Source organism: Sorex fumeus, unplaced genomic scaffold (genome assembly GCF_029834395.1).
Source record: "Sorex fumeus unplaced genomic scaffold, SorFum_2.1 ptg000044l, whole genome shotgun sequence".
In the NCBI taxonomy this organism is placed as follows: domain Eukaryota; kingdom Metazoa; phylum Chordata; class Mammalia; order Eulipotyphla; family Soricidae; genus Sorex; species Sorex fumeus.
In genome coordinates, this window is record NW_026606101.1 from 19,480,887 (window position 1) to 19,507,347 (window position 26,461).

A 26,461-nucleotide genomic window follows, 5' to 3' on the forward strand; every position below is an offset into this window, starting at 1 on the left:
GGACCACTTCCCCCCAGTGGGGAAATGCTTACTTCTGTCAAGATATAGATTTCCTAAACTGCCCCTGCAAAGTCTATCGCTTGGGCACTGCCAAGTTGGGGGTGGGGTGGGATGCATGGTTGGAACTGTTGATGGTCTCCTTTGCCATTCATAGTGTGGCCTTTGTTCCAGGGATGGAGTGGTCCGGACTTGTTCTGGGCCTGGAATTCTGCATCTTAAAGATTTCCATCCTGGTCTCTTCAGATGGGCATTTTGAAGGTCTTCATCTTTGGACTGGTTTAGATTCCAGCGTTTTTTTCCCCAGTTTTTTCCCAATCCACATCCCGGTGTAGGGGTTGAGGGGTGGCATTTCTCCATCATTTATTTTCTTGGTCAAGGGCAGGGCCTGACTGCTCCGCTCTCCTTCCCCCTTCCTTCGTTTCTTCTGTCACCAAATACTGAGCTCCAGAATTGTGTGGTATTGGCTCCAACTGCAGGGCTTCAGAGGTGAATATGTTCTTCATGCAGAAAGGTATAGAGGGAGATGTGCCAGAAATGTCCCAGAGATGCTTACCTGAAGCAGGGCTGAGCTATGTAAGTGGTATGAATTGTGGAGGCCAAAGGAGGGGTCTTGGATTAAATCTCAGGGGCAGATTGACTAAAATGAATCCATTCATGTCTTTTCAGTCCTCAGCTTCCACAAAGGATCAAAGCCTTTATTTTATTTTTTTTTGAAAAACATTTCTATAGTTGGGGTGGAAAGATAGTACAGATGATAAGGGACAGCTTTGCACCTGGCTAACCTGGATTGAATACCCGCTATCCCATATGGTCCCCTGAGCCCTCCCTGGAGTAATTGTTGAGCAGTCAGGGATTATTCTAAACATTGCCAGGTGTAGCCCTCAAACCAAAAATAAATAAATATGTTTTTCCATAGTCTTAGAACGTCTATTCTGAACATACCATGTTCCTCTTTCCAGAACTATGAGACTTTTCAAATCTTACCATTTTTTATAACTATGTGTAGAACTGTTTTAATGCTTTTTTTTTTCATTTAAGCAAATAAACTTTTAAATTAAAAACAAACAAACCAGGGGCCAGAGTAATAGTATAGCAGTGAGGGCATATGTCTTGCACAGGTTTGATCCCTGGCATCCCATGTGGCCTCCCGGGCACAGTCAGGAGTGATTCCTGACTGTGAAATTAGGAATAACCCCTGAGCATCACTGGGTGTGACCCCAAAAGCCAAATAGTAAACAAAAATAATTAAAAATAAAGTCATCCAGGGCTGGGGAGATAGCCCAGTAGTCAGGGCACCTGGCTGGCATGCGCAGGGATTGGAATTCAACTCCAACTCTGCAAGGTTCCCCATACACAACTATGTGTGGCCCTGCTGGACTCAAGCACTGTGCCATCCAATGTGCCTGGCAGAGTACCACCCAGAGTAGCTCCTGGCTCCCCTGCAGAGTGCTTGGGGGTCCCCCCCCCAACACACCAGCAAACACAATCCCCAGTGTCCAAACCTCCTCTCAGACTTTTCATCTGTCAATGGAACAAAGGATAATAAATTACCTCACAATCTTGGTATGAGAATTCTTTGTTAATCCCTGACTCTCAGCACGCAGAAAACTACAAAATGTTGGCTACTGGTCCTGGTAACAATTAACATTTTTTCTACAACATATGGAAAACCAAAATAAAGAAATCAAATGAGTCATCAACAAATTTTCAAGTAGTCTGACCTTTCACACACACAGCAATTGAAAGGATTCACATTTTTTTGTGTGTGGTTCTCCTCAAACTCCAGATCCAATTCCCCCTGAAATGTGCATGGGGAAGCATGCCAGGAGTTCACTGGCCTTGCTCCACCTGGAGGGCAGTGAATGTAGGAGGAGGTCAGCCTGCTCCAGCCTCTGTCATTTGAAGTGCCAAGACACACTGGTCCATGCTTCAGGGTTTGGCTTTGCTTCTTTGCCGTTTAAAATCAGCTTTATCAGATCAGAGTGTAGAATAATAAATAGGGTGCTTACCTTGCATGCATTCTAGCCCTGGTATCCCAAACAGTCCCCCAAGCACCATCAGGAGTGATTCCTGAGTGCAAAGCCCTGAGCACCACTGGGTATGGTCCAAAAATCAAAACAAAAAATCAGTTTTATTGGGCCACAGAAATAGAAGTAGGTCTTGAGCACTGCTGAGTGAGGTTCACACCTGGCCCCCAAATAAAATAAATAAACCACTGCAGTATAATCTACATACAATAAGATTCTAGTTTTTGTTTTGGGGCCAGTGGTGCTCAGGGGTTTCTTTTGGCTCTGCAATCAGGAATCATTACTGGTGGTTTGGGGAGGGGGGAGGACCATACGAGATGCTGGACATCAAACCTGGGTCAGCCATGTGCAAGGCAAGCATCCTACCCACCGTATTATCACCCCAGCCCTCTATAATAAAATTTTGATACCCAGAAAATTCCCTAGTGCTCCTTTTCAGTCAACTCTAACCCTAGAGGTTATAAGGGATAAACACTGATAGATTTTTCTATCATCAGAGATCAGTATTACTGGGCAGTTATATTTGGGAAATCATAAATATGGACTTATCCCCATTTTTATAAACTTATTGAAGTAAGGCTGCAAAACTGAAGTGTATTTGTGGCACTTATTTAAAATTTACCATTTGAAGTGTTTGTAACATTTCTTCTTTCAAACTCTCATGACACAAACATTTCAAGGTAATGAGTATATACACTGGCCGACCTAGGTTCAATTCCTCCGCCCCTCTCGGAGAGCCCTGCAAGCTACCGAGAGTATCTTGCCCACATAGGAAGGCCTGACAAGCTACCCGTGATGTACTCGATATGCCAAACACAGTAACAAGTGTCACAATGGAGACGTTACTGGGCCCGCTCGAGCAAATTTATGACAACAGGAGGACAGTGACACTGACAGTGAGTATATACATTAACCCAAAGAATGTCCTCACGTGTATTTTTGCTCTTTGGGTCACACCTGGCGATGCTCAGGGATTATTCCTGGCACTGCTTGGGGGACCATATGGGATGCTGGGGAACGAAACTGGGTTGGCCACATGCAAGGTAAAGGCTTAACCCACTATACTACTGTTCCAGCCCTCCATCTTTTGCCTCCCTCACCTCAACTACTGATTTACTTTCTGTTGCTACATGTTAATTTGCACTTTTGAGAGTGGTATATACAGGACTAGAACAATAGTACAGTGGGTAGGGCACTCGCCTAGCATGCGGCCAACCCAAGTTCAATCCCTGGCACCCCATAGGGTCTCCCTGAGCCTACCTGAGTGATCCCTGAGTGCAGAGCCAGGAATAAGCTGTGAGCACTGCCAGGTGTGGCCCCAAAACAAATAACAAAAAAAAGGGAGGGTTATATAAAATCAGCAGAATTGCCTAACGAGTAAGGAGAGGCTGTTAAAATCTCAGGGCTGGGACGAATAGAGACATTACTGGTGCCCGCTTGAGTAAATCAATGAACAACAGAGTAACAGTGATAACAGTGATACAGTGATGTCGTCCCAATACCTCATTTCCTTTTCCCCTGAGCAGCATTTCACGGCATACCATCCTTTGGCTATCCATTCATTTGTTGACAAATGTTAATGTTTTCTAGTTTGAGATTCGTAGGCGGAAAGCCATTATCAACATTTTTAAACGAGTACATTTTTCATGTATCTTGAGTAAATAGCTAGGTGTGGAACTGTTGGGCCGTGAGGTAGATGTAAATTTAATTGTACAAAAAAGCTGCCTGGCTCCCCACTCCCTTCCCCCACCTGCATCCTCCTCCTACCCCTGTACCATTTTGCATTCATTCTCATCCACTGGATAAAGTTTAATGTCAAGCCTGTTCTTACCCAACAGCTTTTGTACGTGTTTTCTCTTCCTGAAATACCTTTCAGGTTTGGGCATGGCTGGCTTCAGGGCTCAGCTCAAATGTCATATTCCAAAGAGGTTCTTAGAGACTGGATGCCCTCCCCAACTCTGATGCCAAGTTCCAGCCCCAGCTCCTCAGTGCTGGAGATGAGATATTTATTGGGGGTGATGAGTGTGAAACCCAATATGGTGGGGTCCTAATCCAATTTGATGAAGTCTTTAGAAGGGAGGAACCACACATAGTGGAAGTCGGCCTAGAGGAGATCTCAGAGGAAGCCAAACTTGTCGACACTTAGATCTGAGATTTCTATCTCCAGAGAAGTTAGGAAATAAGTTTGCCTGTTGACCAGGTTTGTGCTACTTTGCGACAGCAATCCTAGAAAATTGAGACAGAAGATTCCCAATCACAATTTTGCAGTGATTTAACAACTTATTCAGGCAAGAACTATCAATAAATGCTAAAACCAACAGAGAATGTCTGAGCAAGAACTGGATAAAAAGCCTCAAATATCTTCCCACAATATTTAACAGTCCAAAAGGGGAACTTTTCAGAGGTGCTCCTTAGCAAACACTGTCAAATGCTTAAATATAACATCACCAATATTGGGATAAACAGTTATATGACTGAGATAATACCCTAAGTAAGGATCCAGGTTTATTTGGGGTAGTACCCCTGCCCAAGGTGCAGAGTACAATATGGGAAAAAAATAAAAGAAATCCAAATTTAGGATCATCTACAATATATACCAGGTGGGACTATTATAAAGTGTCAAGATTTGAAAGAGAAAATCTAACTTCTGCCATTCCAGTTTAAAGAAAACAAAAAAGGAACTAGGATGCCCCTGAGTGGTAGAACATGTGCGAGGACCTGAGTTCAATCCTTGAGACTACAAAATACAAGAAACAGAGAGGCATGCCAATTAAATGCAACATGTGACCTCTCATTGGGTAGTTAGAAATAGCAATAAAGGACATTACTGGGACCAGGAGCAAAAATTAAATATACATGGTTTAGTAAATAAAACAATCATATAATTATCAAAATGATTCCTGATTTTGAAAATTCTAAGTTTATACAAAAAATTAAGGTTACAAGATTATCTTTATTCTTAGGAAGTACAGATGTATTAGTGGCATACAGAATAAAGTGGTATAACATTTGAAATTTACTTTAAAATGATTTAAGGGAAAAATACAACCAATTATGTTAGTAACACTTTACACACATATATACACATATATATATATAATATACCATGTATCTATTTACCCAGTTATCATCTATCCATCCATCCACAATCATAAACATACACAACTAGGGATAATGTAAATGTAGTAAAACATGACAACTTATACTATTCTGAAATCACTTAATCACTTAATTTCCCGTTAGTCGTCGATTTGCTCGAGCGGGAGCCAGTAACGTCTCCATCCGTCCCTGTCGCGTGCTAGTGTAGCCCAGTGGCATCTGTTCACTCTGGGAACATGAAGAGCCTCAAACTGATCGTTCATGATCTTGATGAAGAAGTCTGACCATCTGGTAGGTGGGCGGCCACGCGATCTTTTGATATCCCGTGGGATCCAGTCGGTAACAGCTCTAGTCCAGCGGTCGTCTTTAAATCTCATTACGTGACCAGCCCATCTGATTTTTGACACCTTGGCAAATGAGACAGCGTCCCTGATTCTTGATTCTCGACGAATGTCGGAACTCCGGGTTCTTTCTCTCATTTGAGTGAAACGTGATATTCCAAGCATAGCTCTTTCAATTCCTCTTTGGGAGACCCGAATAGCATTCTCATCCTACTATTCATTACAGCAATTACAACTGGTCTCATTCACCTGACCCTGAAGTCAACTATTCTGAAAGAGTGTATGAAAATTAAAACAAAATTGGGGGGGTAGGGGGAGGATTGGGCAACACCTGGTGATGTTCAGGGAACCATATTCGAGATCAGCAAGGAACAGGGATGAACCACTTGGTTGGTCTTAGCCCCTAACTATTTCTCTCCAGGCTAGTATAAAGTATAACAGAATTGGTTTTTTGTTTTTTTTTGGGGAGCCATAACCAACATTTAATCAAACTACAGGCATTAAAGTAGTGAAAGTGAAGCTTTGTTTCTAAGAGAATTGTTACTCTTGTAATTTACATGTAAAGTTGACTCTGAAATTTTTAAAATTGTATTTAAACTTATTGTATCTTAGGTTACAATAGTATTAAGTTTAAGGTTCTAATACACAAAGTTACTGCACCTTCACCACCACCAAAGTGCCTGAGATACTCCACTAGTTTTTTTTTTCTACTTTCTCATTGTTAAGTAGTGATTATGAGAGCAAAATCAGATTTTGACCAGGATTACAATTCCAGTGAGATACTTTATTGGTAGAATGAAACTGAGATACACTATAGATAAAATTGGTGAAAAGTCCAGCAATGTGGCATGTGTATCTTTAGTCATTTTCATATTCTTTAACTTTCATAGTCTTCTTTAACTTTCTCAATTAAGGAAGTAAAAAATTTTTGCCTTGCTACCAAATTTAATTTGACTTATGCACAACTCTAGAAACCAAAGTTTATGGCCAACATGAGACTCTCAAGTTCATTTTCAGTTCAATTCCAGTGGTCTCCTCTTAAATCTTGCCAGTCCCAATTTCCCATTTAAAGGACTTATCCTTCCTCTGTATCTCACAGAAATCCAGTAGCCAGTTCTCAGGTGGGTGTACCTTACAATATGCCTCATAGGATCAAACCACATTATGTGCACCTTCTTTACTAGCCTATAAGTCCTATGTGTAAACCAGGTCCTGTGTCTAAGTCACTAATATAAAGTTTTTTGTCGTTGTTTGTTTTGTGCCATAACTGGAGGTGCTCAAGACTTACTCCTTCCTGACTCAGAGATCCTGTTCAGAGATCACTCTGGTGTAGCTTGGGGATTGAATCCAGGTCAGTTGCCTACAAAGCCAAGAGCCCTACACATTATACTATTTCCCCACTAATATAAGCTTTGCTCGAGGCCCTCCCGTTGATCGTCGATTTGCTCGAGCGGGCCCAGTAATGTCTCCATTGGAGACTTTGTTGTTACTGTGTTTGGCATATCGAATACTCTCGGTAGCTTGCTGGGCTCTCCGAGCGGGGCGGAGCTCAATTTGGACATAATTAGCACTAAAAACATTTGTGTACTTAAATTTTCATTTGATTCTCTTGACTTTCAGTGATTAAAAACAGAACATAACTACTATGTGAGGTATAGCTATAATATAATGGACACACTTATTCTGCAATAATGTAAAGATTATATTACCAAGCTTATAGGGTTTGCCTGCTCATTTCTCACTTCTTGATTTTTAAAAATCAGGATGTCAGAAAATTCAGTCTGATAAGTAACTTCACCAAACTGAACTATTAGCCATGGAGAAAGGTAACAGATCTACATGACATGACTTTATCTGCACTTCTTAGAACAGTTGTCTGTAATATGATTTTATGAAACACAATACTTTTCTGATAAGAAAGGTACACTTAGAACCATGTCAACATAGTCAGTAAAATCCTTTTCTGGAAAATTCTAGTATGACACTGAAAATATTGGACTAAAATTAATGCATGTCTCTTTGAGGATTTATGATTAGCACCACTGTTATTGTAGTGCAAATTTGAACTTTTGTACAAAAGGTCAGTCATCAGGGGCCCAGAGATAGTACACCAGCAGGGTGCTTGTCTTGCATGTGACAGTGTAGTGGGCAGGGTACTTGTTTTACACGTGGTCAGCCTGGGTTTGATCCTCAGCATCCCTGTGAACACTAGGAGTAATTCCTAAGTGCAGGGCCAAGAGTAACCCCGGAGCATGATTGGTGTAACCCCAAAACCAAAAAAAAGGGGGGGGGTGGGGAACGGTCAGAATTTCAGGGGCTACTGCTTACCCAAAATCTCCAATCACATTTTAGCTCACTATTCCACATCACAGTTTTGCTCGAGCGGACCCAGTAACGTCTCCATTGGAGACTTTGTTGTTACTGTGTTTGGCATATCCAATACGTCACGGGGAGCTTGCCAGGCTCTGCGGTGCGGGCGAGATACTCCTGGTAGCTTGCCGGGCTCTCCGAGAGGGGCGGAGGAATCGAACTCGGGTCGGCCATGTTGGCTGCGTGCAAGGCAAACGCCCTACCGCTGTGCTATCCCTTCAGCCCCACATCACAGTTATCTCTGTAAAAATTATCATGCTTTTAATAATGATATGTAACACTTATCACATTGGGAGTCCCCGTTGTTATAACTGCTTTAACTGTGACTTCAGTGAATCCTCAACTACCATTTTTTTGCTTTAACAAATGAGAACTGGAGTCACATGAAAGTTGACTAACTTATCCAAGAGCACCTAGGTGTTTTCTCCTCCACAGGCCCAGAAACTCACCCAGCATGCTATTTTCGCGCTTTCCCCAGTGACTGAGAATGGTACCTAAGATAGACATCCAACGGATACTCATAGGTGCAGTTAACAGGATAAAAAGGCATCTTCAAGGCACGGGGGTTCACACTAGTGAACAACGTATTAAAAAACTTATGCCTTAGAGCATCTTCCTCTGAGCACTCAGCTCTGCACCCAATTAGCTTCTAAGAAGGATGTTAACAAGTGTTAAGAAGAAAGTAAAATGTTACACCGATAGAATATACTGCAACAAAATGTTACATTACGGAAAATAGATGTAACGTACAACCCAAAGTTCGCCTATGTGCGTATACGTAAAGTGCTTCCAATGCTGGGAGGCAAGGGCCCCTTCTGCTACTTATTTTGCAGCAGAGGAAACTCGGGGGTCCGGGGAGGATCAAGTAAGTTAAGAAACAGGGTGGTGGATTCCACTCTGTTTGCAGTTCAAATCCACCAATCCGAACACCCAATCAGTATTTATCAGGCCCCTACTGTGTGCAGTTAACCCAAGCAGGGGCGGAGGGCGAGCAGCCAGGGCGCTGGGGGCAGCGCGCTGGAGGCAGGGGGCAGGGGGCTGGGCGCAGGGGGGAGGGGGCTGGGCGCAGGGGGCTGGTCCCGCCGCGCCGCACGCCCGGGACTTGGCGCCTCTTTTTTGTCGGCCGGCGGCGCTCGCTTGTGATTGGGCCCCGGTGCAGCGTGCACGGTGCGCCAGGCAGCGGCGGCGGCGGCGGCGGCGGTAGCGGCGGCGGCAGCGTCAGCTTTGGCAGCACCCGGCCGGCGCCGCGCTCGGCCGGCCTCCCAGGGGATGGGCCACCAGGAGCCCCCGCTGGCCCGAGTGCGGGCGGGCGGCGCGGCTTATATAAAGAGGTTATGTAAAGGGCTCGGCTGGCGCGAGCACGTGCAGAGCCCCGGGAGCCCCGGCGCCCGCCTCGCCCCCGCCGTCTGCACCCGCGCCGCGGCGGGCTCCGGCGCACGCCCGGCCCGGGCCGCCGCCGCTGCCGCCGCCACCCCTCGAGCCGCTCGGGCCGGGAGGCCGCCCTGGCCGGGAGCCGACCGTCCCCGCGAGTCCGGGGCTCCGAGCGGGAAACGGACCGCGCGCCTGTGCCGGGGCGCCCGCGGCCAGGTAAGAGCGCGGGTGGGGGTGGGGGTGGGGGTGGGCTCGTCGCTCCGGGGCGCTCGGGGACGGCGCTCGGGACGGGGGTGGGGGGGTGGCGGGAGAGCCACAAACTTCTCGGCTAAGCCACTCCACCCGGCGCCCTTGGGGACGTGGGTCGGTCCGCTGGGTTCCACTCGGGCTTAATTCAATGGACAGTTTATAACTGGGACCACACTAGGCGGGGTGCGCGGGTGGGGGGGGCCAGAGCAAGCCGGTCCTAGGGAAAGGGTTCCCGCCGCCCGAATGGCTTTGGAAAGGCCACTTCCGTGAGTCGCAAGGATGACTGCTGCGAGTTTCCAACTCCCCAGCGCCCAGTGAGCCGAGAAGCGGGGCGTGGGGGTCGCTGTCCTGAGCGTGCCCCCCCCCGAGTCGGGTCCCAGTGGTTTCGCCCGCCCCGTTTCCCCTCCCGTCCCGGCGGCCGCCGAGGCTTCCGTCTTAAAGGGGACGCGGCCGCCCGAAAGGCGCCGGTGGAGGTGGATCGCCCTGCGGCCTGCGTTCCTGGCCTCCGCGCCGCGGTCCCGCCGTTTAACCGCTCCTTTCGCTCGCAGGTCACCATCCCCGGTCCCGCTCCTTTGCGTCCCGGGGTCGGACGGAGGGATGAGGCAGGGGGGACCCGGGCAGCGCCGTTGCTGCTCCCCCCGCCGCCCGCAGCCATGGAAACGGGGGAGGAGGACGGCGCCCGCAGAGGTACACAAAGCCTTGAGCGGAAAAGGCGAAGCCCAGTGCCGCGGGCGCCCGGCGCGAAGCTGAGGCCGGCGGCGGCGGCCCAGGCCCAGGCCCAGGCCCAGGCCATGGATCGGGCGGCGGCCGAGGCCCCGGGCGAGGCCTGCCTGGCGCGGCGGCGGCCCGAGGGCGGCGGGGGCTCGGCGCCGCCGCGCTACAGCCTCCTGGCCGAGATCGGACGCGGCAGCTACGGCGTGGTGTACGAGGCGGTGGCGGGGCGCAGCGGGGCCCGGGTGGCGGTCAAGAAGATCCGCTGCGACGCCCCGGAGAACGTGGAGCTGGCGCTGGCCGAGTTCTGGGCCCTGACCAGCCTCAAGCGGCGCCACCAGAACGTCGTGCAGTTTGAGGAGTGCGTCCTGCAGCGCAACGGGCTGGCCCAGCGCATGAGCCACGGCAACAAGAGCTCGCAGCTGTACCTGCGCCTGGTGGAGACCTCGCTCAAAGGTAGGCGCGCCCGGCCCCCCCGCCGCCCCGGGGATCAGCCCCCCTGCCCGCCTCGGGGCCCGGCGTGGGGGCGGGAGGCGCTGCTCCGGACTCCGCCGGACCCCGGGGCCCGGGTCCCCAGCGCCCCCCGAGAGCCGAGAGTCAGCTGCCGCTTCCTCTCCTCCCCCGGCGAGCGCTGGTCAAGTGCTTGCCATTGTCTCAGTAAGTGCGCGGTAACTGTGAGCCATTCCTGCTAAATGCCGAGCGTTTGAGAGGTCGGTTGGGGAGTTGGATTGCAGGGCTGGTGGGGGTAGAACTTCCCACTCGAGGGAGAAGTTCTGCCCCCTCCCCCCGCATGTTCAGAGATAGCAGACCGAAGAAACTTGACTGTGCCTAACTCCCCACTCCCCCTCCACCGCCCCTATTTGGTTCTAAGTTTCCTGACACCCTCCAGCTCCTTCCTTGACCTCCCCTCCTTGGAGACCCCACCCCCTCACCCGCAGTCCCCCATCCCCCGGGCCAGTCAAGCAAAGGCAGTTTCTTTTTTTTTTTTCTGGTTCTGTTCTCTGGGGTGCCAATAACAACTCCACAGGTGGGCCCAGAGCTGTCACAGAACCACACCTGACATCTTTCCGCACTCGTTTTTTTTGCTCTTCATCTTTTTCTTAATCCTCTGGGGCCAAATTGGAAGAAGTGATTCGTTGGGGGTAATGGCTTTGCCCTCCTTTGAGGGCTCATCATAGTTTGGGGGGCGGGGAGGGGGTGAGGGCAGTGGATATGTTTAGCAGGGTGCTCAGGGCTCACCTGCACCTTGTTTAGACTCCCCAGTAGCCAAGGTGCTCAGAGGTGAGGGAGCCAGTGGGCTAGAATGGTGGGGGTGCCTCACCTCTGGGAGAGTTATTTGTTGTCTCAACTATGACTTGAGTACTTCTCTCGATGTCTTCAGAACTTTCAAAGACAATCCTCTTTCTCTCCTTGGTGGAGTAGAGGCAGTTACCCACCTTTGTAGGAAGTCCGATGGTTCTCAGGCTTTATGACAGAGTTTTATAGTTAGTGTGGACCAAGACTTGTACTGATGCCAGTCCTAATCCTTTCAAACTAGAATGCCGCGCTCTCTCCTGGGGAACTCAATCTGATCCTTAAGAATGGATTGGGATTGGGGTGGGGTTATATAGGCCCCCCTCACCCCCTAATAGCTTTGAGCACACTCCCTCCTGTGAGTCTTCTGATGGAACTCCCAGTTGCTTGTTTTGACAGTAAATGTAGGAGGGGCTGGATCAATTTCACCTGACAGTTCCCTTTAAAACTAGGCCTCCCCACTCTTTCCATCCCAGCAGTCCGCAGAAGCTTACCCTCTTCCCCAAGGATGAATATATTTGTTTTGAGAACAATCCTCCAAGAGATCCTTTAAGCTTACCTGTATTTGATAAGCTCTTCACTTCCATTCTCAGACTGAATTAATTCTCCACTGTGGTTACTTGAATGGTCTGGACCTCCTTATTATACCACACCCTTGGGATATGGGGATTGTTTCCACTCTCCAGCTCTTTTAATGCCCGTCTTAAGTTTTTAACCTGGGTTTGAAGCTTCTCACGCTTTCCTAACATCGATTTTTGTCAAACAATACAGTATTGTTTGTAATAAATGTACTTAGGGGATAGACTGACTCGCTTTGCCAAGTCTTGTTTGAACTGACTGCCTAAAAGATTGGCGTGAGAGAGTCCAGGAGGCAGGGTGTTTGCCTTGCACACAGCGGCCCAGGTTTGATGCCCTGAGTACCTCTGGATGTAGCACTGTTCTCCCGTTGTTCATCAGTTAGCTTGAGCGGGCACCAGTAACGTCTCTCCATTGAGACTTGTTACTGGTTTTGGCATATCAAGTCCACCATGGGGAGCTTGCCGGGCTCTTCAAGAGGGGCAGAGGAATCGAGAACCCGATGCAAGGCAAACACCCTACCTGCTGTGCTATCGCTCCAGCCCACCTCTGGTTGTAGCCTTAAAAAAAATAAATAAAAGGGCACACAGTGTTTGAAACTATGCTGGGAGGGCCCAGAGATAGCTCAATGGCCAGGGGCACAAACCTTTCACCTCTCCCACCTTGGTACTTCACTTCCAAACCTAGTCCTGAAGGTCCCTTAGCTCACCTTGGCTGTGGGTCTTACCATTGAACCTTAGGGCTCAGTGAACCAAGTATTGGGAATTCCCCCTTCACTTTCTCCCAAGTAAAAGTGTGTGGAGTATCCCTCTATCCATCTGCTAGGGCCTCATCTATTACAGTTCCTGTGTTGCTGAAAGCGCCCCCAAAGGAGGAATTTACTACCTCCACAGGTTTCTGGTACATTTCAAATCCTCTTCCATTTCCCGTCAAGATTCACAGCCTTCTTTCTTTCCTCGAGTTTCCCAAACTTGCTCCATCATGAACTCAGAATTTTTCCTGCTGTCCAAACAACGTTGACAGAAAATCCCCTATTTTATTTCCTGAGACCTAGAAAATTTTGCTTTTGATCGATTGTCATTAATCTTTCCCTTTTAGTTAGTGGGAGCTTAAGTATTTGAGCCTCTACTGGGGTTCAGTTATGCTCTGCTGGATTTTGGGAAACTTGATTTTCTTCTCCATGGTAGGCCCTGAAACTGACTTTGGAATGTACATGTCAGGTGTTAATTTCTTGGACAGCAAATAACCCCTCCCTCCCTTTTTTTTCCGTTCATTCTAAATTGGGGAACAAAGAACCAAACTACCTCTGGTAAAATTATTTCTGACATCTGGCTTCCAAACTTTAGCCCTCTTTTGGAGGAGTGGCAAGTGGGACAGTGGGGGCCACCCCATCAGGGGGGACAGCAAGGGGCTACTCTTCACAGTGCCGGAGGGCCATTCTTGGCTTGCGGGGGCCTGAGAGGGGGGACATTTATTGCTGGGGAGTCAGACCTGGGCTTCCCGCATGTGGTTTGCTCACTTGGCCTTTGAGCCGGACTTCAGTAGTCTCAATCTGGGCATTGGGTTTATAGCATACTAACACTCAGAAGTGTACAACTAGAAAAAAATAAATTTTGTTTGTAGGCCACACATGATTGTGCTCAGGGCTCACTATTTATTGGCTCTACTCTCAGGGACCACTTGTGGTGGGGCTTGAGGGACCATATGTGGTGGCGGGGATCGAACCTGGGTTGGCCATGTGCAAGGCAGGTGACTTACCCACTGTACTCTCTCTCTGGGGACTAGAAGAAGTTCTAGAAGGAAAATCTGATTTTACTCTTGTCATTAACATCTCTGATCACCTTTTTTGTTTTTGAACTTCCTCCTAGCACTGTGCTCAGGGGTCCATATCTGGTTTTCAGCATCACAGCAGAGTCGACCATGAGCAAGGCCATGTGCAATCCCAGGACTCTGTCTGGGCCTGTTCAGTCACCTTTTGTACCTTAAAGTAATTTTGAAATAGATCAAAAGTGTTAAATCTGTCTTGAAGTCTCAACTGACCCAGATCCACCTGGGTCCCTGTAGTGGTACTTGCTGGAAAACAACACTTTGCCCCAAAGGAATTTATATTTGAAAAGTTTGAGGACCAGTTGACAACTTAAATGCTAATCAAGGCCACAGGAGGAAAGGCAAGCTGGCTCATTAATAGGAGCTTTGTTACAGAATTTAGAGTGATGAGAATCTGGAGTTGGCCAGAAGTTAGTAGAAAAGGTGGGCTTTGAACAAAAGCTGCCCGGAATCCTGTGGATAGGTGTGGAAAAGAAAACGTGGACTTTATTTCACAGCTGGACCAAATAAAAAATAGTTGCTTTCCCTTTAGGATTTTCTATAGTGATTATTAAGAAGACATTTCCCTAGTCCCAAGAAATTATTTTGGGGTGGCAGATAGAGTTAAATGGGCTCACTTTCCAGCACCCTGAGCACTGAGCTGGGAGTAGTCCCTGAATACTACTTGCTGTGACCTAAATCCACCCACCCAAAGGGATTGATTGATTGATTTGCTTTTTGGGTAACACTCAGGGATGTTCAAGGTAGTTTGCTTTTTGAGTGACACTCCTGGCTCTGCACTTAGGAATTACTCCTGGCACTGCCTGAGGGACGATATGGGGTGCTGGGGATCAAACCCAGGCTGGCCACTTGTAAGACCAACACCTTACCTGCTGTACTATCGCTTCAGCCCCCAAAGGAGTTTTTAATGCATAAATAATCTTGTATCTTTGTTGTTTGAGGGGGGACCACACCTGACAGCTCAGGGGACCAGACTTGGCCAAAATATGCACTCTAGCCATTGAGTCATCCCTGAGACACTAATCTTATACATCGTCCCCCACCTGACAGCTCAGGGGACCAGACTTGGCCAAAATATGCACTCTAGCCATTGAGTCATCCTTGAGACACTAATCTTATACATCTTAATGCAGTTCATGGCCTTATCCAACTTTGAAAAACTTTTTTTTTTCCTTTTTGACCACATTTGGTGGTGCTCAAGAGTTACACCTGGCTCTATGCTCAGGAATTACTTCTGGCAGTCTTGGGGACCCATGTGGGATGCCAGAAATGACCCTCCATACAAGGCATGCATCTACCTACCCACAGTACTATCTGGCCTGAAGACTTGTGTCTCTATACTTATGTTCTTCCTTTCTCTTGAGTATAAACCAAAAAAATCCTATTCCAGAAGCGTTATGTCAAGAGGTGGAGTTCCACAGACAGCAGCCGCCTTAGCTCCCTGTTCTGATGTCACAGGGGAGGAAGCTGAAACCCAGAAAAAGAGAGGACTTACCCCAGATGAATTAGCAGTGGTGGTTAAACCAGATTTCCATGCTTTAAAAGAAGATTTGATTCATAGGGCCAGAGAGTTGGTACGGCCTACTCAACTGACTGGGTTCAAACCTGGCATTCTATATGCCCCCCAAGAATCACCATGAGTGATTCCCGAGTGCAGAGCTAGGAATAAGCCCAGGCATCACTGGGTGTGGCCCCAAATCAACAAACAAAAAAATACTGTTTCACTTTTTGGTTGGGGTGACTTTTCATCAAGAGTGGAGGCTTTAACTGCTGGCTTTTCTTTCCTTGTTTCCCTTGCTAAAGGACCAGGTTCTGAATTGTACCTTAACTAAATTTAAGATTCCTGCCACTTAGGTTGCAAGTAAGCCTGATCTTTGTCAAACTCAGAAGTTCTGGTATTGGGCCAAGAGATAGTAAGGCAGATCAGGCACTTGCCTTGCACATGGTTCACCTGGGTTCATTCTCCTGCACCACATAGGGTCCCCCAAGCCTGCCAGGAGTAAGCCCCGAGTATCAGATATTTCCCAAAACCAAAGAAGAAAAAAAAATTACAATTCTTTCTCTAACTCACAAATAAGTACACAAGTTAGGACACAATTATAATGTCCAGGTTAAACTCGGAAGGTTCACAGAACCGGATGCTGAGAAATTTGGAAAAACTGGGAGCCTGGCCCCTCATCTGGGTAAGCCCCAGTTGTACTTTGCCAATTACTTGGTGTTTGTGGTACTCTGGATGCCTGTGGATAGTTTAATGTGGATGGGATGTTGGCCTAGGTTTTTTTTGGGGGGGGGAGTGGGGGAGTTGGGGTGTGGGGTGTGTTAGCTGTATCCATCCTTGCCAGGCACTGCATTTGAAGTGGCGCCACAGTGTCTTCCGTGGGAATGACAGGCCCCAGTGGCTGCAGTGTGGGGTATGAGGAATCAGAGTTTCTCATCCAGTGATAAAGGCTCTCTTGGCTCCCAGAATATTCCCACGGAGCCCCAGGTGAAAATGGACATGGGAGTCAACCGGTAGGATGGAGGCATAGGAAGGAAAGAAGGGCGGAGGGGGTGGGGGCTGAGAAAGCAGTGCCTTCCTGCAGGGCAGTGCCTGGGCGAGCAGGGCCCGTGCAGGGGACCGACCGGCTGTGGGGTGGCCAGCCTGAGGCCCAGCCCTCTGGAGAGCAGTTTGGAGTTCTGGCGAGTAGCTTGGGGCCCAGAGTTCAGCGGTCCTCCAGGAACTCTACATGGTGATCTTGGACCTCTCGGACATAGAGGTGGTGGTGGGGCCCCCCCGGAAATGAGTGAGACACACAGAATGCTGATACTGACTTGGAATCAGAAGGCTTCATTCCCATGTAGATGCTAGCGAGAGCTAAACCTGAGGGTCTGGTGTGTCGGGAGTGAGGTAACTCCTGGCCACTAACTTGTCTGTCCCGAGTGCGGGCACTGTTTGTGGAGTCCCCCACTGTGCTCCCTGTTCTCTTTTTTTTTTCTTTTTCTTTTTTGGGTCACACCCGGCGACGCACAGGGGATTACTCCTGACTCTGCACTCAGGAATTACTCCTGGTGGGCGGTGCTCGAGGGACCATATGGGATGTGGGAATCGAACCTGGGTTGGCTGCGTGCAAGGCAAATACCCTACCCACTGTGCTGTCGCTCCAGCCCTGCTCCCAGTTCTTAACAGGAGAGGCCTGAGGTGCTGATGAACCAACTTTCCCAGGGTCAGACACTTCAGGGAACAGCCGAGCCAGGACCCAAGTCCAGGCAAGAAGCCGGGTTCTGCTTTGTCTCTCTCTCTTTCTCTCTCGGGAGACAGTATACTTGGTGGTGCTTGAGGGACCACGTGGGGTCCGGGGATCAAACTTGTGTCATCTAAGACAAGCACCCTCCTCGCTATCTATCTCTGATTCCTGAGTCTGCTCTCTTGGCCTGTGCTGATTTTACCTTTGGGACAGATGCCTTAAATTCTAGGCTCTTCTGTTTTGTTTCGGGGTTTTTGTTGTCAGAATTGGGCATAGTTATTTATTAGGAAAGGATGGCTTCTGTTTAATTAGTGACACTACTGATTTCTTTCGGGTGCCTTCCCTGTGTTGGGTTGCCAGGGACCCTTTATTTACATTCCAGACTGCCCTTGAATGTTTCGGGACAAACCCTCACACCGTCAGTCTTACTACCAATCTGCTGTCTTCCTTACGTGAGCGTTGGGAATTCTAGGTACCAGCCCCAAGAGATGGGGATAACCCTTACTAATTGAGAGCTTTGGTTAATTGGGGTTGCATTGGGTAAGACTTTGTAGTGTAAACTCTCAAGGAGAAGTTAACTTCCTAATAGAGCATCAACCTCTTTTTACCCCAGGTTGGGTGTTTTTCTTGGGGCTGGGAGATAATCCAAGTGACTCACAAAATCTAGATTCTTACCAACATTGTCTCTACACATTCCTGTTGCCCTATACTAGGACTTCCCATTTTGTTCTTTTTTTTCAAAAAGCCTCTCCAGCTCACAGTTCTCATTTGGGTTCCTTTGACCCAACTGAGTGCTTAAAGGGGCAAGTGTGTGCAGCCCCAGACTCGGGTCCCTGCATGTATGTAATGGAGGTGGACAGTGCTATGGGTGTTCCTCACTGTAGCCTATGAGAGCTGCTGTAGGGGAAAAAGCCACCAGGAATGAGGACTGTGTTTGTGGGGAGGGAAGGGTGAGTTATCAGTGGTGAATGGAAGTCGTCCTTGTGTGCGGAGAAGAGAACCAAGCAGGACTGCCAGTCATCTCCCTGGGTCTGGCCAGTGGACTCTGCATTTTTAACAGGGCTCCCCTTACTAGCCCGGTCTCACGTACCAGGGTTGAGTCAAGCCACCTGAAGAACCAGGCTCTAGGTTTCCATCCTAGTTCTCTTTTTGGTTTTCTGTGTTCTTGACCTGCCTTATGTCCGTGTTAGCTATTAGTGATGTCCAGACACAAGTTGTTTGCGCCTCCTTGGTTCAGGTACCACCAAGAGTGCTGTAATTACACCTTATAACAGCCCAGTTGAGGTGTCTTTTCCCAGATGATGGGAGATGGAAGACCCTGGGCTCTTGAGAGGTTTGCCCAGACTCACCTAACCTTGTCACACAGGTGTGGGGAGGGGTTGTTGCCCCAGGCCTGGCTGTTACCTGCCCACCCCTCCCCCCTTCTTAACTAGCTCTGCAGGTTCATTCTCGGCCTCTGTATCTTGTTCTGGCAGCCACCCCATGGGGGTCTGTTCTCTATTGCATAGTCAAGTTTGTCTAATTTTAGGAAATTCTTTGAACACACCCTGTCGTGCTGACACTGTCCACCTTGTAGTGACACTACACAGCCCACGGTTGCTGAGATAGGAAGTAGGGTGAAGTCTGTGCTTCCATCTTCCTGAACATACCACATGGGACCTTGAGCATTTCAGGTCTGAACTTCGCTGAGCTTTAAATAAAGCATCTTAATGTACAACCATAAAACCAAGGGTGGTATGGTGTACTCCCAAGAAATTCAAACTTGGTTTTTTTCTGGATCCTTTCTAGTTTTAAATGTGACTATAACTTTATATCCCCCTTCCACTTTCCATTAAATTTCCTTATGACTTGTAATAAGACCTCTTTCTTTGACTTTTTAGTAAGTTTTGTTGAATGTCTAGAACATGAACTGTGAATGCCTTCATCCAAGTGGTCATGCTGTAGTTCACATCAGCTGGTCTTGGCAGTCGTTCCAGCTCTTCATTTTTACCATACTTTATGAAATACACATCCTGGGTGTATTTTTGTGCTGCTGGTGGGGGTGACTCTCCTGGCATAGTTTTTGTTTACTGTCTTCTTGGTGGGCTGGAGCGATAGCACAGCGGTAGGGCGTTCGCCTTGCGCGCAACCAGCCCGGCCGAGCTGGCTTCGATTCCTCCGCCCCTCTCAGAGAGCCTGGCAAGCTACCGAGAGTATCTCTCCCGCACAGCAAAGCCTGGCAAGCTACCCGTGACATATTCGATATGCCAAACACAGTAACAAGAAGTCTCAAAATGGAGACGTTACTGGGCCCGCTCGAGCAAAATCGATGAACAACTGGAGGACAGTGACAGTCTTCTTGGTACTTCTACAATAAATTTTGAGAGTGGGGTTTTCGTGTCAAATGGATCGAGTGATTTTCAGAGCTGTGTGTCTATTGCCAAGTCATTATCATCTTTGAAAATTTTGGTCTGGTAGCCCTCGACTTAAAAATGAAATCTGCATGTTGTACAGTTGACCTCCAGCCACTTGAGTCTTGATGAACTGTAACTTCTTGGATGCAGTGCATAAAAGCTTGGGTCAGAGTAGGAAGTAGAATGTCTGAGAAATTCTGCTGATGGCACTAAGCATTGATTGAACCCCACAGTCAGGAATCCAGGCCTTGAAGACTGAGTCCTGCCTCTCACCGAGACCCGCAGGCCAGTTACTCAACCAGGGGGCTTTACGCCTGTTCTCTGAGGAAACTGGGGATTATGAGGGGTTTGCCTGGAGCAGCAAATGACCGCTCTCCCTCTCCCCCCCAGGTCTGGCTCCCAGGATATTCTGAAAAGACCACAGTGTAAGAGTTGAGGGCAACTGTTGGGACAGGGGAAGAGTCCAAGGGGGAAACCAGTTGAAGGGGGCCACGGTGGGCAAGAGGATTAGACACACTTCGGAGCCCCATGAGAAACCTGCCTTCCCATCAGAGTCTTCCTGGCCTGGCATAACCTAAAGGGGTAATTCTAATTGGAACTTGTCAGGGCTCATTTCTTTGGGCTTCAGAGCCCAGGGGACCATATTGGATGCCTGGGATTGAACCTGGCTCGCTCCGTGTGCAGGGCAATATGCCTCATCTGCTGTACTAACTCTTTGCCTCCACCCTGTGAGTTGGGGGGGGGGGGGGGGCTCTCTCTTCCATCTGGGGTCCTTTCAGCCTCAAGAGGGAAACTTAGTCCATTCGTTCTAAGACGAGCCCCTTCACCTGTTCAGCCTCTGTGATCAAAACTTAAGTCGATGGTGAGTGAAAGCTTTGCCAGGTGCCTGTGCCTCGCTAAAGTGGATGTTTTAAGATTGACTTCTTAGAGTCAGTAAGCAGTGATCTTTCTCAGCTCGGTCCAGAATTGTCGGTTGTTGTCATTTGTGACAAACTACGTTCAGATCCTTGACTCAGCCACCCACCATGTCTGAGGACCTGATTCCAGCCTCTCTTGCCTCAACCCTTGCTTCTCCCCGTTTCTGATGACCTCTCTTCTGGGCTGGCCCAGATTACTCATGTCCTTTGTGGCCAGGTGACACCCCTGTGCTGTAAGCACAGCTCAGGGGCTGCCCCGGCTGCGGTTCTCAACCGTCCTTCTAACAGCCTTCCCCTACTCCTCATTCTCAGAGCTGTAGTCATGCTGTTCTACAGGCTTTCCTCTGTCTGACAAGCATTGTCTACTCGGCGAGTGTTCAGATGGAATTTACTAGAACATGGAAGTTGAACTTCTGAAGGAGGCTTGGAAAGCCACTTATGGAAGCCCCAGGGTGTACTGTGTCCCTTGCTAGGCTATGCTCCCCTTTTACTTTGCTCTTGCTGGCTCTTACCCTCAAGCTGAGGCCGTTGGTTTCAAGTTCCAGAATAAAGCCAGCCACCTTTTACTGGAAGTCTTCCACATTACTTTATTCTCGCGGGGAAGGAGATGGGAGATCTTTGCTTTTGTTTTCATTTTCTTCATTAACTGTGGGATAGGATATGTTTTGAAATTAATTCTGCAATATCTGCCCTTGGACTTGATGGAAAAGGCAGTAAGATAGACCTGAAGGTGGGCCTGCCTGTCTTTAATAAAATGCGTTTCTTGGCTCTGTGAGACCGAGACAGCCTAACCGCTGGAAGGACTGGCTGTGTGGGCTCTTGCCGGTGGTCTGGGGCAAGTTCCTGACCCGGGGCATGAGGCAAGTGTTGAATAGGTGGACTGCGCCTTAGTGTCTGTTTATTCAGATGCGCCTGTAGAAGTCATTGGGAACAAGGTCCCTCCAGAAAATGACCTGGTCTAGTCACAACAGGGATTTTAGCTCTTCACAGTCCTAGGGATGTGATGTGGTCACATGCTTCACTTTATTTTTGTTTCAATACCCTCTTTTGCCTAACCAGTGGAGGAAAACTTAATTCTGTGGCCTGTAGCTCTGGAATCAGTAAAATTGATGGCTTCCTATGTTGGGGTCCAGGCTGGGTGAGGCTGTCATTGACACCAGGATGTGATTGCTCCACCTCCCAAACACGTCCAGACTGCAGAATGCGAACAATGCCTGCAGCTTAATCCCAGTTGCTCAGTGTGGGTGAGAAGACCAAGACTTGAGTCCCAGGGACTGTCCCTGGGACAGGCTCCTTCCCATTGGGCTTCATTCTGAGGCCACTCAGTTAGCCAGTGGGCAGAGTCGCACCTAAACTCTGGCCTGTGTGCCCTCAGTTCTCTGCCCTTCCTTACTCTTCACCTTGGCTTTCCTTTATTTATTCGTTTTTGGGCCACACCTGGTGATGCTCAGGGCTAACTCTGGACTCAGGAATTACTCCCGGCAGTGCTCGGGGGACCATATAGGATGCCAGGGGTCGAACCCGGGTCAGCAGCATGCACGGCAAACAACTACCTGCTATATATTGCTTTAGTCCTATGGCTTTCTTTTTTGTACAGAAAAGCCATAGACCCTCCTCCATTTTCCTGTGAAGTAGCTGAGCAGCCCAGGTGGGCAAATAAGTCTGTGGAAAGGGAGCAGGGATTCTCACACGTGCCTGGCACTTTAGTGGACAGCTTCTTCTGCCAAGCACAGACCCAGACGTCTCTCTGAAATAAGCGTAAGGCCTTGGCCTGTGCGAAGAAGAGCTTTTTGTCTTCCTGACAAGTAGCTGCGTCCACCACTTTTCCATTCTGTCATGCCCCGCGTCTGCTTCCTCTCCAGAACTTTCCTCTCAACAAACAGCTCCCTCCTGTAAGCATCTCCTGGGCTTTTGCCTCCTCCCCGGCCGCTCCCTCTCACTCAGGGCAACTCTTTTATTTTCTGTCCTTGGATTCCCATAACCTGGACTTAGACTACAGTCTGTTTTGCAGACTTGTTTTCTTTTTCACTTCAGTTGCCATAGTTACCAGCTTTGTATATAAAATAATCATTATTCCCCACCCTTTATTTCTCCACGAAAAGTTTCACTGTTTTCTGATGTGGCCTTTGCAGAAGGAATCTGATGGCTTTTTAATCATTTCCTGTCTGGTTCTATCACCAGCACACGCTTCTTGTTCTTCTCTTTATGGCTCTTTCACTGGGTCTGGGTTGATTGGGTCTTCGGATCCCTCTTTTAATTTGCAGTGTTCTGAGATCAAGAGCCTCTGCCCACTATAGCACTGATGACCTAAAAAAGGAAAATAAAAAAGAGGATTATGAGATGGGAAGGAACTGATTGAAAAACCCCATCTGCCCATAACTGGTTCTACCTGTATTACTTTGATTGTAATATAAACAAACAAATTGTATAATTACAAGGGAAGGGTGATGTGTCCAGTCATGGTGTAGAGACCTAGAGTTTTGCCCTTACCATGGAGTCATCTTCATGCCGCAACCTTGAGCTCCCAAGCCACTGGATTTGGTAGACTGTGTGCCTTGGCAGCACCAGGCTCTCCGGGCTAGCGGCGTGGCCTGCCCATCACCAGTTCTGAGAGTAAAGGGGCGGAATTGGCAGAGGCTGTCTGGAAAGGTGCAGCCTTTGCTTGGGCGTTACCAAGGACTGTATCCCCTGCCACCCCTTTGTACGGGGATCTGCCTTCAGGCTCTGACTCAGTCACAGATGATCCTTGTGGGGACCCCTCTCTCTCCCCAAAGCAGGCCCCGCCACCACCTCCTCAGCCAAATTAGGCCTGCCTGGGCTTAGCTTTGGGGGCAGTTGTCATCAGATCATTTCCATGGAATAACTCAGTGTCCATTCATTACTTTATGAAGAGTATGGGAGTTGTTTGGAGATGCCAGCACTCTTCTTTTTCTTTTTCTTTTGGTGAAGCAAGAAAGTTTTATTGAAGTTTATTTAGAAAGATGGGGGTGGGAGAAAAAGAAGTACCTGTTTGAAAGAGAACACCATCTAGAGTGAAAATAAGCAAAGAGATTGTGTGCCAGGGAGGGAGAACATGGGCTTGAGGAGCATACCGCTGGTCACACCTGCCCCGCCTGCAGGCGTGGCTCGGAAGCTTCCAGAAAGAGGGAACTCGAGTCTTTGATCCGTGGAACCTGATTCCACCACTTGGTTCTACTTCAAGCCCCAGTGTTCCCACAGACTTTGTTTTATACCTCTCCCATCATTGGTTCCAGTGTTTGATACCTGGAACCAATGTTTGATACAGTGTTTGTTCCTTCTCACACCTGGAATTCCCTTCTCCCTGCTGACCTGTGAGCTCCCTAGCTGTGCAGGGTCCCTCAGCACCCGCCCCTCCTGCAGACGTGGTGGCTCTTCCCTGCCTCCTCCCCCTTGATGTTGAGGAGTTGGGGCTGGTTCCCCTGCCGGCCCCTCTCGCTGAAACCCCCTCCCTAGGGTGGGCATGCACCTCTCTGGTGCCAGACATGTGCTGGGCTCACGGCATACCCGGAACGGGAGCAGGCAGGTCAGGGAGGAAGCGCTTGTCACCTCAGCATTTGTGTCCTCTCCATGCCCTGCCTAGTTTCAGCAGCAGCCCCGGGAGGCATGGGGTCAGGCTGTGGGGCTGCCTGTTTGGGTCCAGAGCAGTGAAACCAGGTGGCGCTGTGGTCAGGTGGATTAGGTCTGTGAGCCATGGCTGCTTTTATAGGGCAGGGCTGTTTCCTCCACGGAATGGCAAGTGCCAATATGGCACAGTGTAAGTGGTTCCATGTGGCCACTGGGAGCAGCAGTAGAGACTGGGAGAGGTGAGCCACGTGGCCTCCCGGCCGTTCACCCGTTTGAGCCAGTCATTCTCCAGGTACATGGACCCCCAGGCCTAGGTGCTACACAACGGTCCCTGTGTCACACCTGTCCCATCTCGGCTGGTCAGAGGTGACTCTGCCCTGAGAGTCAGGTGGGCCTCCTCCTGGGAGTCGGCGGGGTACCAGCTGCCCCGTTCCTCTCGGATGGGAGCACTTGTCTCCTGCCGCCCCGCCCTTTAATTTGCTGCTTTCCTGTAGTCTGCAAGGGGTGTGAATGTGTCCATCTCACTCAAGCTCTCTCCGGTCTTCCTTTGATTCAGGAGAAAGGATCCTGGGTTATGCTGAGGAGCCCTGCTATCTCTGGTTTGTCATGGAGTTCTGTGAAGGTGGAGACCTGAATCAGTACGTCCTGTCCCGGAGTCCGGACCCAGCCACTAACAAAAGCTTCATGCTCCAACTCACGAGCGCCATTGCCTTCCTACACAAAAACCAGATCGTGCACAGGGACCTAAAGCCAGACAACATCCTCATCACAGAGCGCTCGGGCACCCCCGTCCTCAAGGTGGCAGACTTTGGCCTGAGCAAGGTCTGTGCTGGCTTGGCCCCCCGAGGCAAGGAGGGCAATCAAGACAACAAAAATGTGAATGTGAATAAATACTGGCTGTCCTCAGCCTGCGGCTCAGACTTCTACATGGCCCCCGAAGTCTGGGAGGGACACTACACAGCCAAGGCTGACATCTTTGCCCTGGGCATTATCATCTGGGCAATGATAGAAAGAATCACTTTCATTGACTCTGAGACCAAGAAGGAGCTCCTGGGGACCTATATTAAACAGGGGACCGAGATCGTCCCTGTTGGTGAGGCGCTGCTAGAAAACCCAAAGATGGAGTTGCACATCCCCCAGAAACGCAGGACTTCCATGTCTGAGGGGATCAAGCAGCTCTTGAAAGATATGTTAGCTGCTAACCCACAGGACCGGCCTGATGCCTTTGAACTTGAAACCAGAATGGACCAGGTCACATGTGCTGCTTAAAATTCAGGGCAAAGCATCTTGGGTGTTTTTTAAACTAGGTGAGTGAACTTTTTGTTCTGCATGAACACTTCCTGGACTGGATTCTGCCTCCTGGGCCCTGAAGTAGAAATCACGGAGGTGTGGGGGGGATGCAGGGTTGGAGGCAGTCGAGAGATTGTCATCAAAAGGCCTCTCTACCGCCCAGGAGGGGACACATCCTCTCGATAAGGAGATGTGTGTGACTATTTGAGTGAGTTGGGAAGTCCAGAGAAGCCTGAGTGTGTGTGAGCCGAGTCTCAGGGTTTTAAGAAACACATTTTCTCATTTAATAAATGCTTATTTTAGAAAATGCAAAAGTATTTATTCTGCCCCCCCCCCCTCGAGAGCAAATGCTATCCTTCATATTCGTCCACTCAGGTCCATTTCTGTATGGTTTAGGTCACACTAAACTTAATCTTATTTCCTGTCCCTTGCAGTCAATGATGAGCAGTTCCCCGTTGAAAGTGTGGCTAGAGATTGCCATTCATTCCATTGAGTTGTCCATTATCTGTATCTTTGTGTACTGGGACTGGCCCTGTTCTTTACATGCCGGAGGTCTCTCCTTTGTAGGTCCTGTACACAGTTATTCATGAGGGATCATATTCACATAGGACTGGCGAAATTTAGTGTAGCCTTTGGTTTGCCAGGGTACCGAGGTAGGCGCTGGGGTAATGGAAGCAAGAACCTGCCCCATTCTCATTCTACATCTGAGTTTGGGACATGAGCTAAGAACTTGTATCCTATTTTCCTTATGATGAGCGAGGTATTGGTAGAAATGAAACATTAGAGGGAATGCTTCCCACAGGCAGGAGTAGAGATTGCAGACCAAGAGGGTGCATCCCAGGTCAAATAACTAGCCCCCTGTAGAGTACCTCAAGCCCAAGGCCCCCCAGACCAGTTGAGAGATCCCACCAAGTTTGGGTCATTGAAGAATGTTGACGTGTGGTAATCAGGAGAGTGCACAGAGCTTTTCTACAAAAGCCAAAAATGTGTACCAGGAACAAGAGCCGTGAGGGAGGGAAGCATCCAGAAATAAGAGAAACGGGACCTGAAGATGACTTCAGATGACTGATTCAGTAGAGTATCACTGTATCACTGTCATCCTGTTGTTCCTTGATTTACTCAAGCAGGCACCAGTAACATCTCCATTTATCCCAGTCCTGAGATTTTAGCAGTCTCCCTTTACTCGTC

At 48.8% G+C, this 26,461-nt stretch overlaps 1 protein-coding gene across 1 annotated transcript in view; it reads left to right on the forward strand.

Annotated features, from left to right (window-relative positions):
• Positions 1–9,041: 9,041 nt before the first annotated feature.
• The window catches only part of STK35 (serine/threonine kinase 35), a 38,633-nt gene continuing 21,213 nt past the window's right edge, over positions 9,042–26,461 (forward strand). Inside the window, exons 1-3 of the mRNA XM_056121775.1 lie at positions 9,042–9,424; positions 10,006–10,624; positions 24,540–25,290. Coding sequence (XP_055977750.1) covers positions 9,107–9,424; positions 10,006–10,624; positions 24,540–25,252 — 1,650 coding nt within the window. The 5' untranslated portion in view covers positions 9,042–9,106 and the 3' untranslated portion in view covers positions 25,253–25,290. The remainder of the gene's footprint in view (positions 9,425–10,005; positions 10,625–24,539; positions 25,291–26,461) is intronic.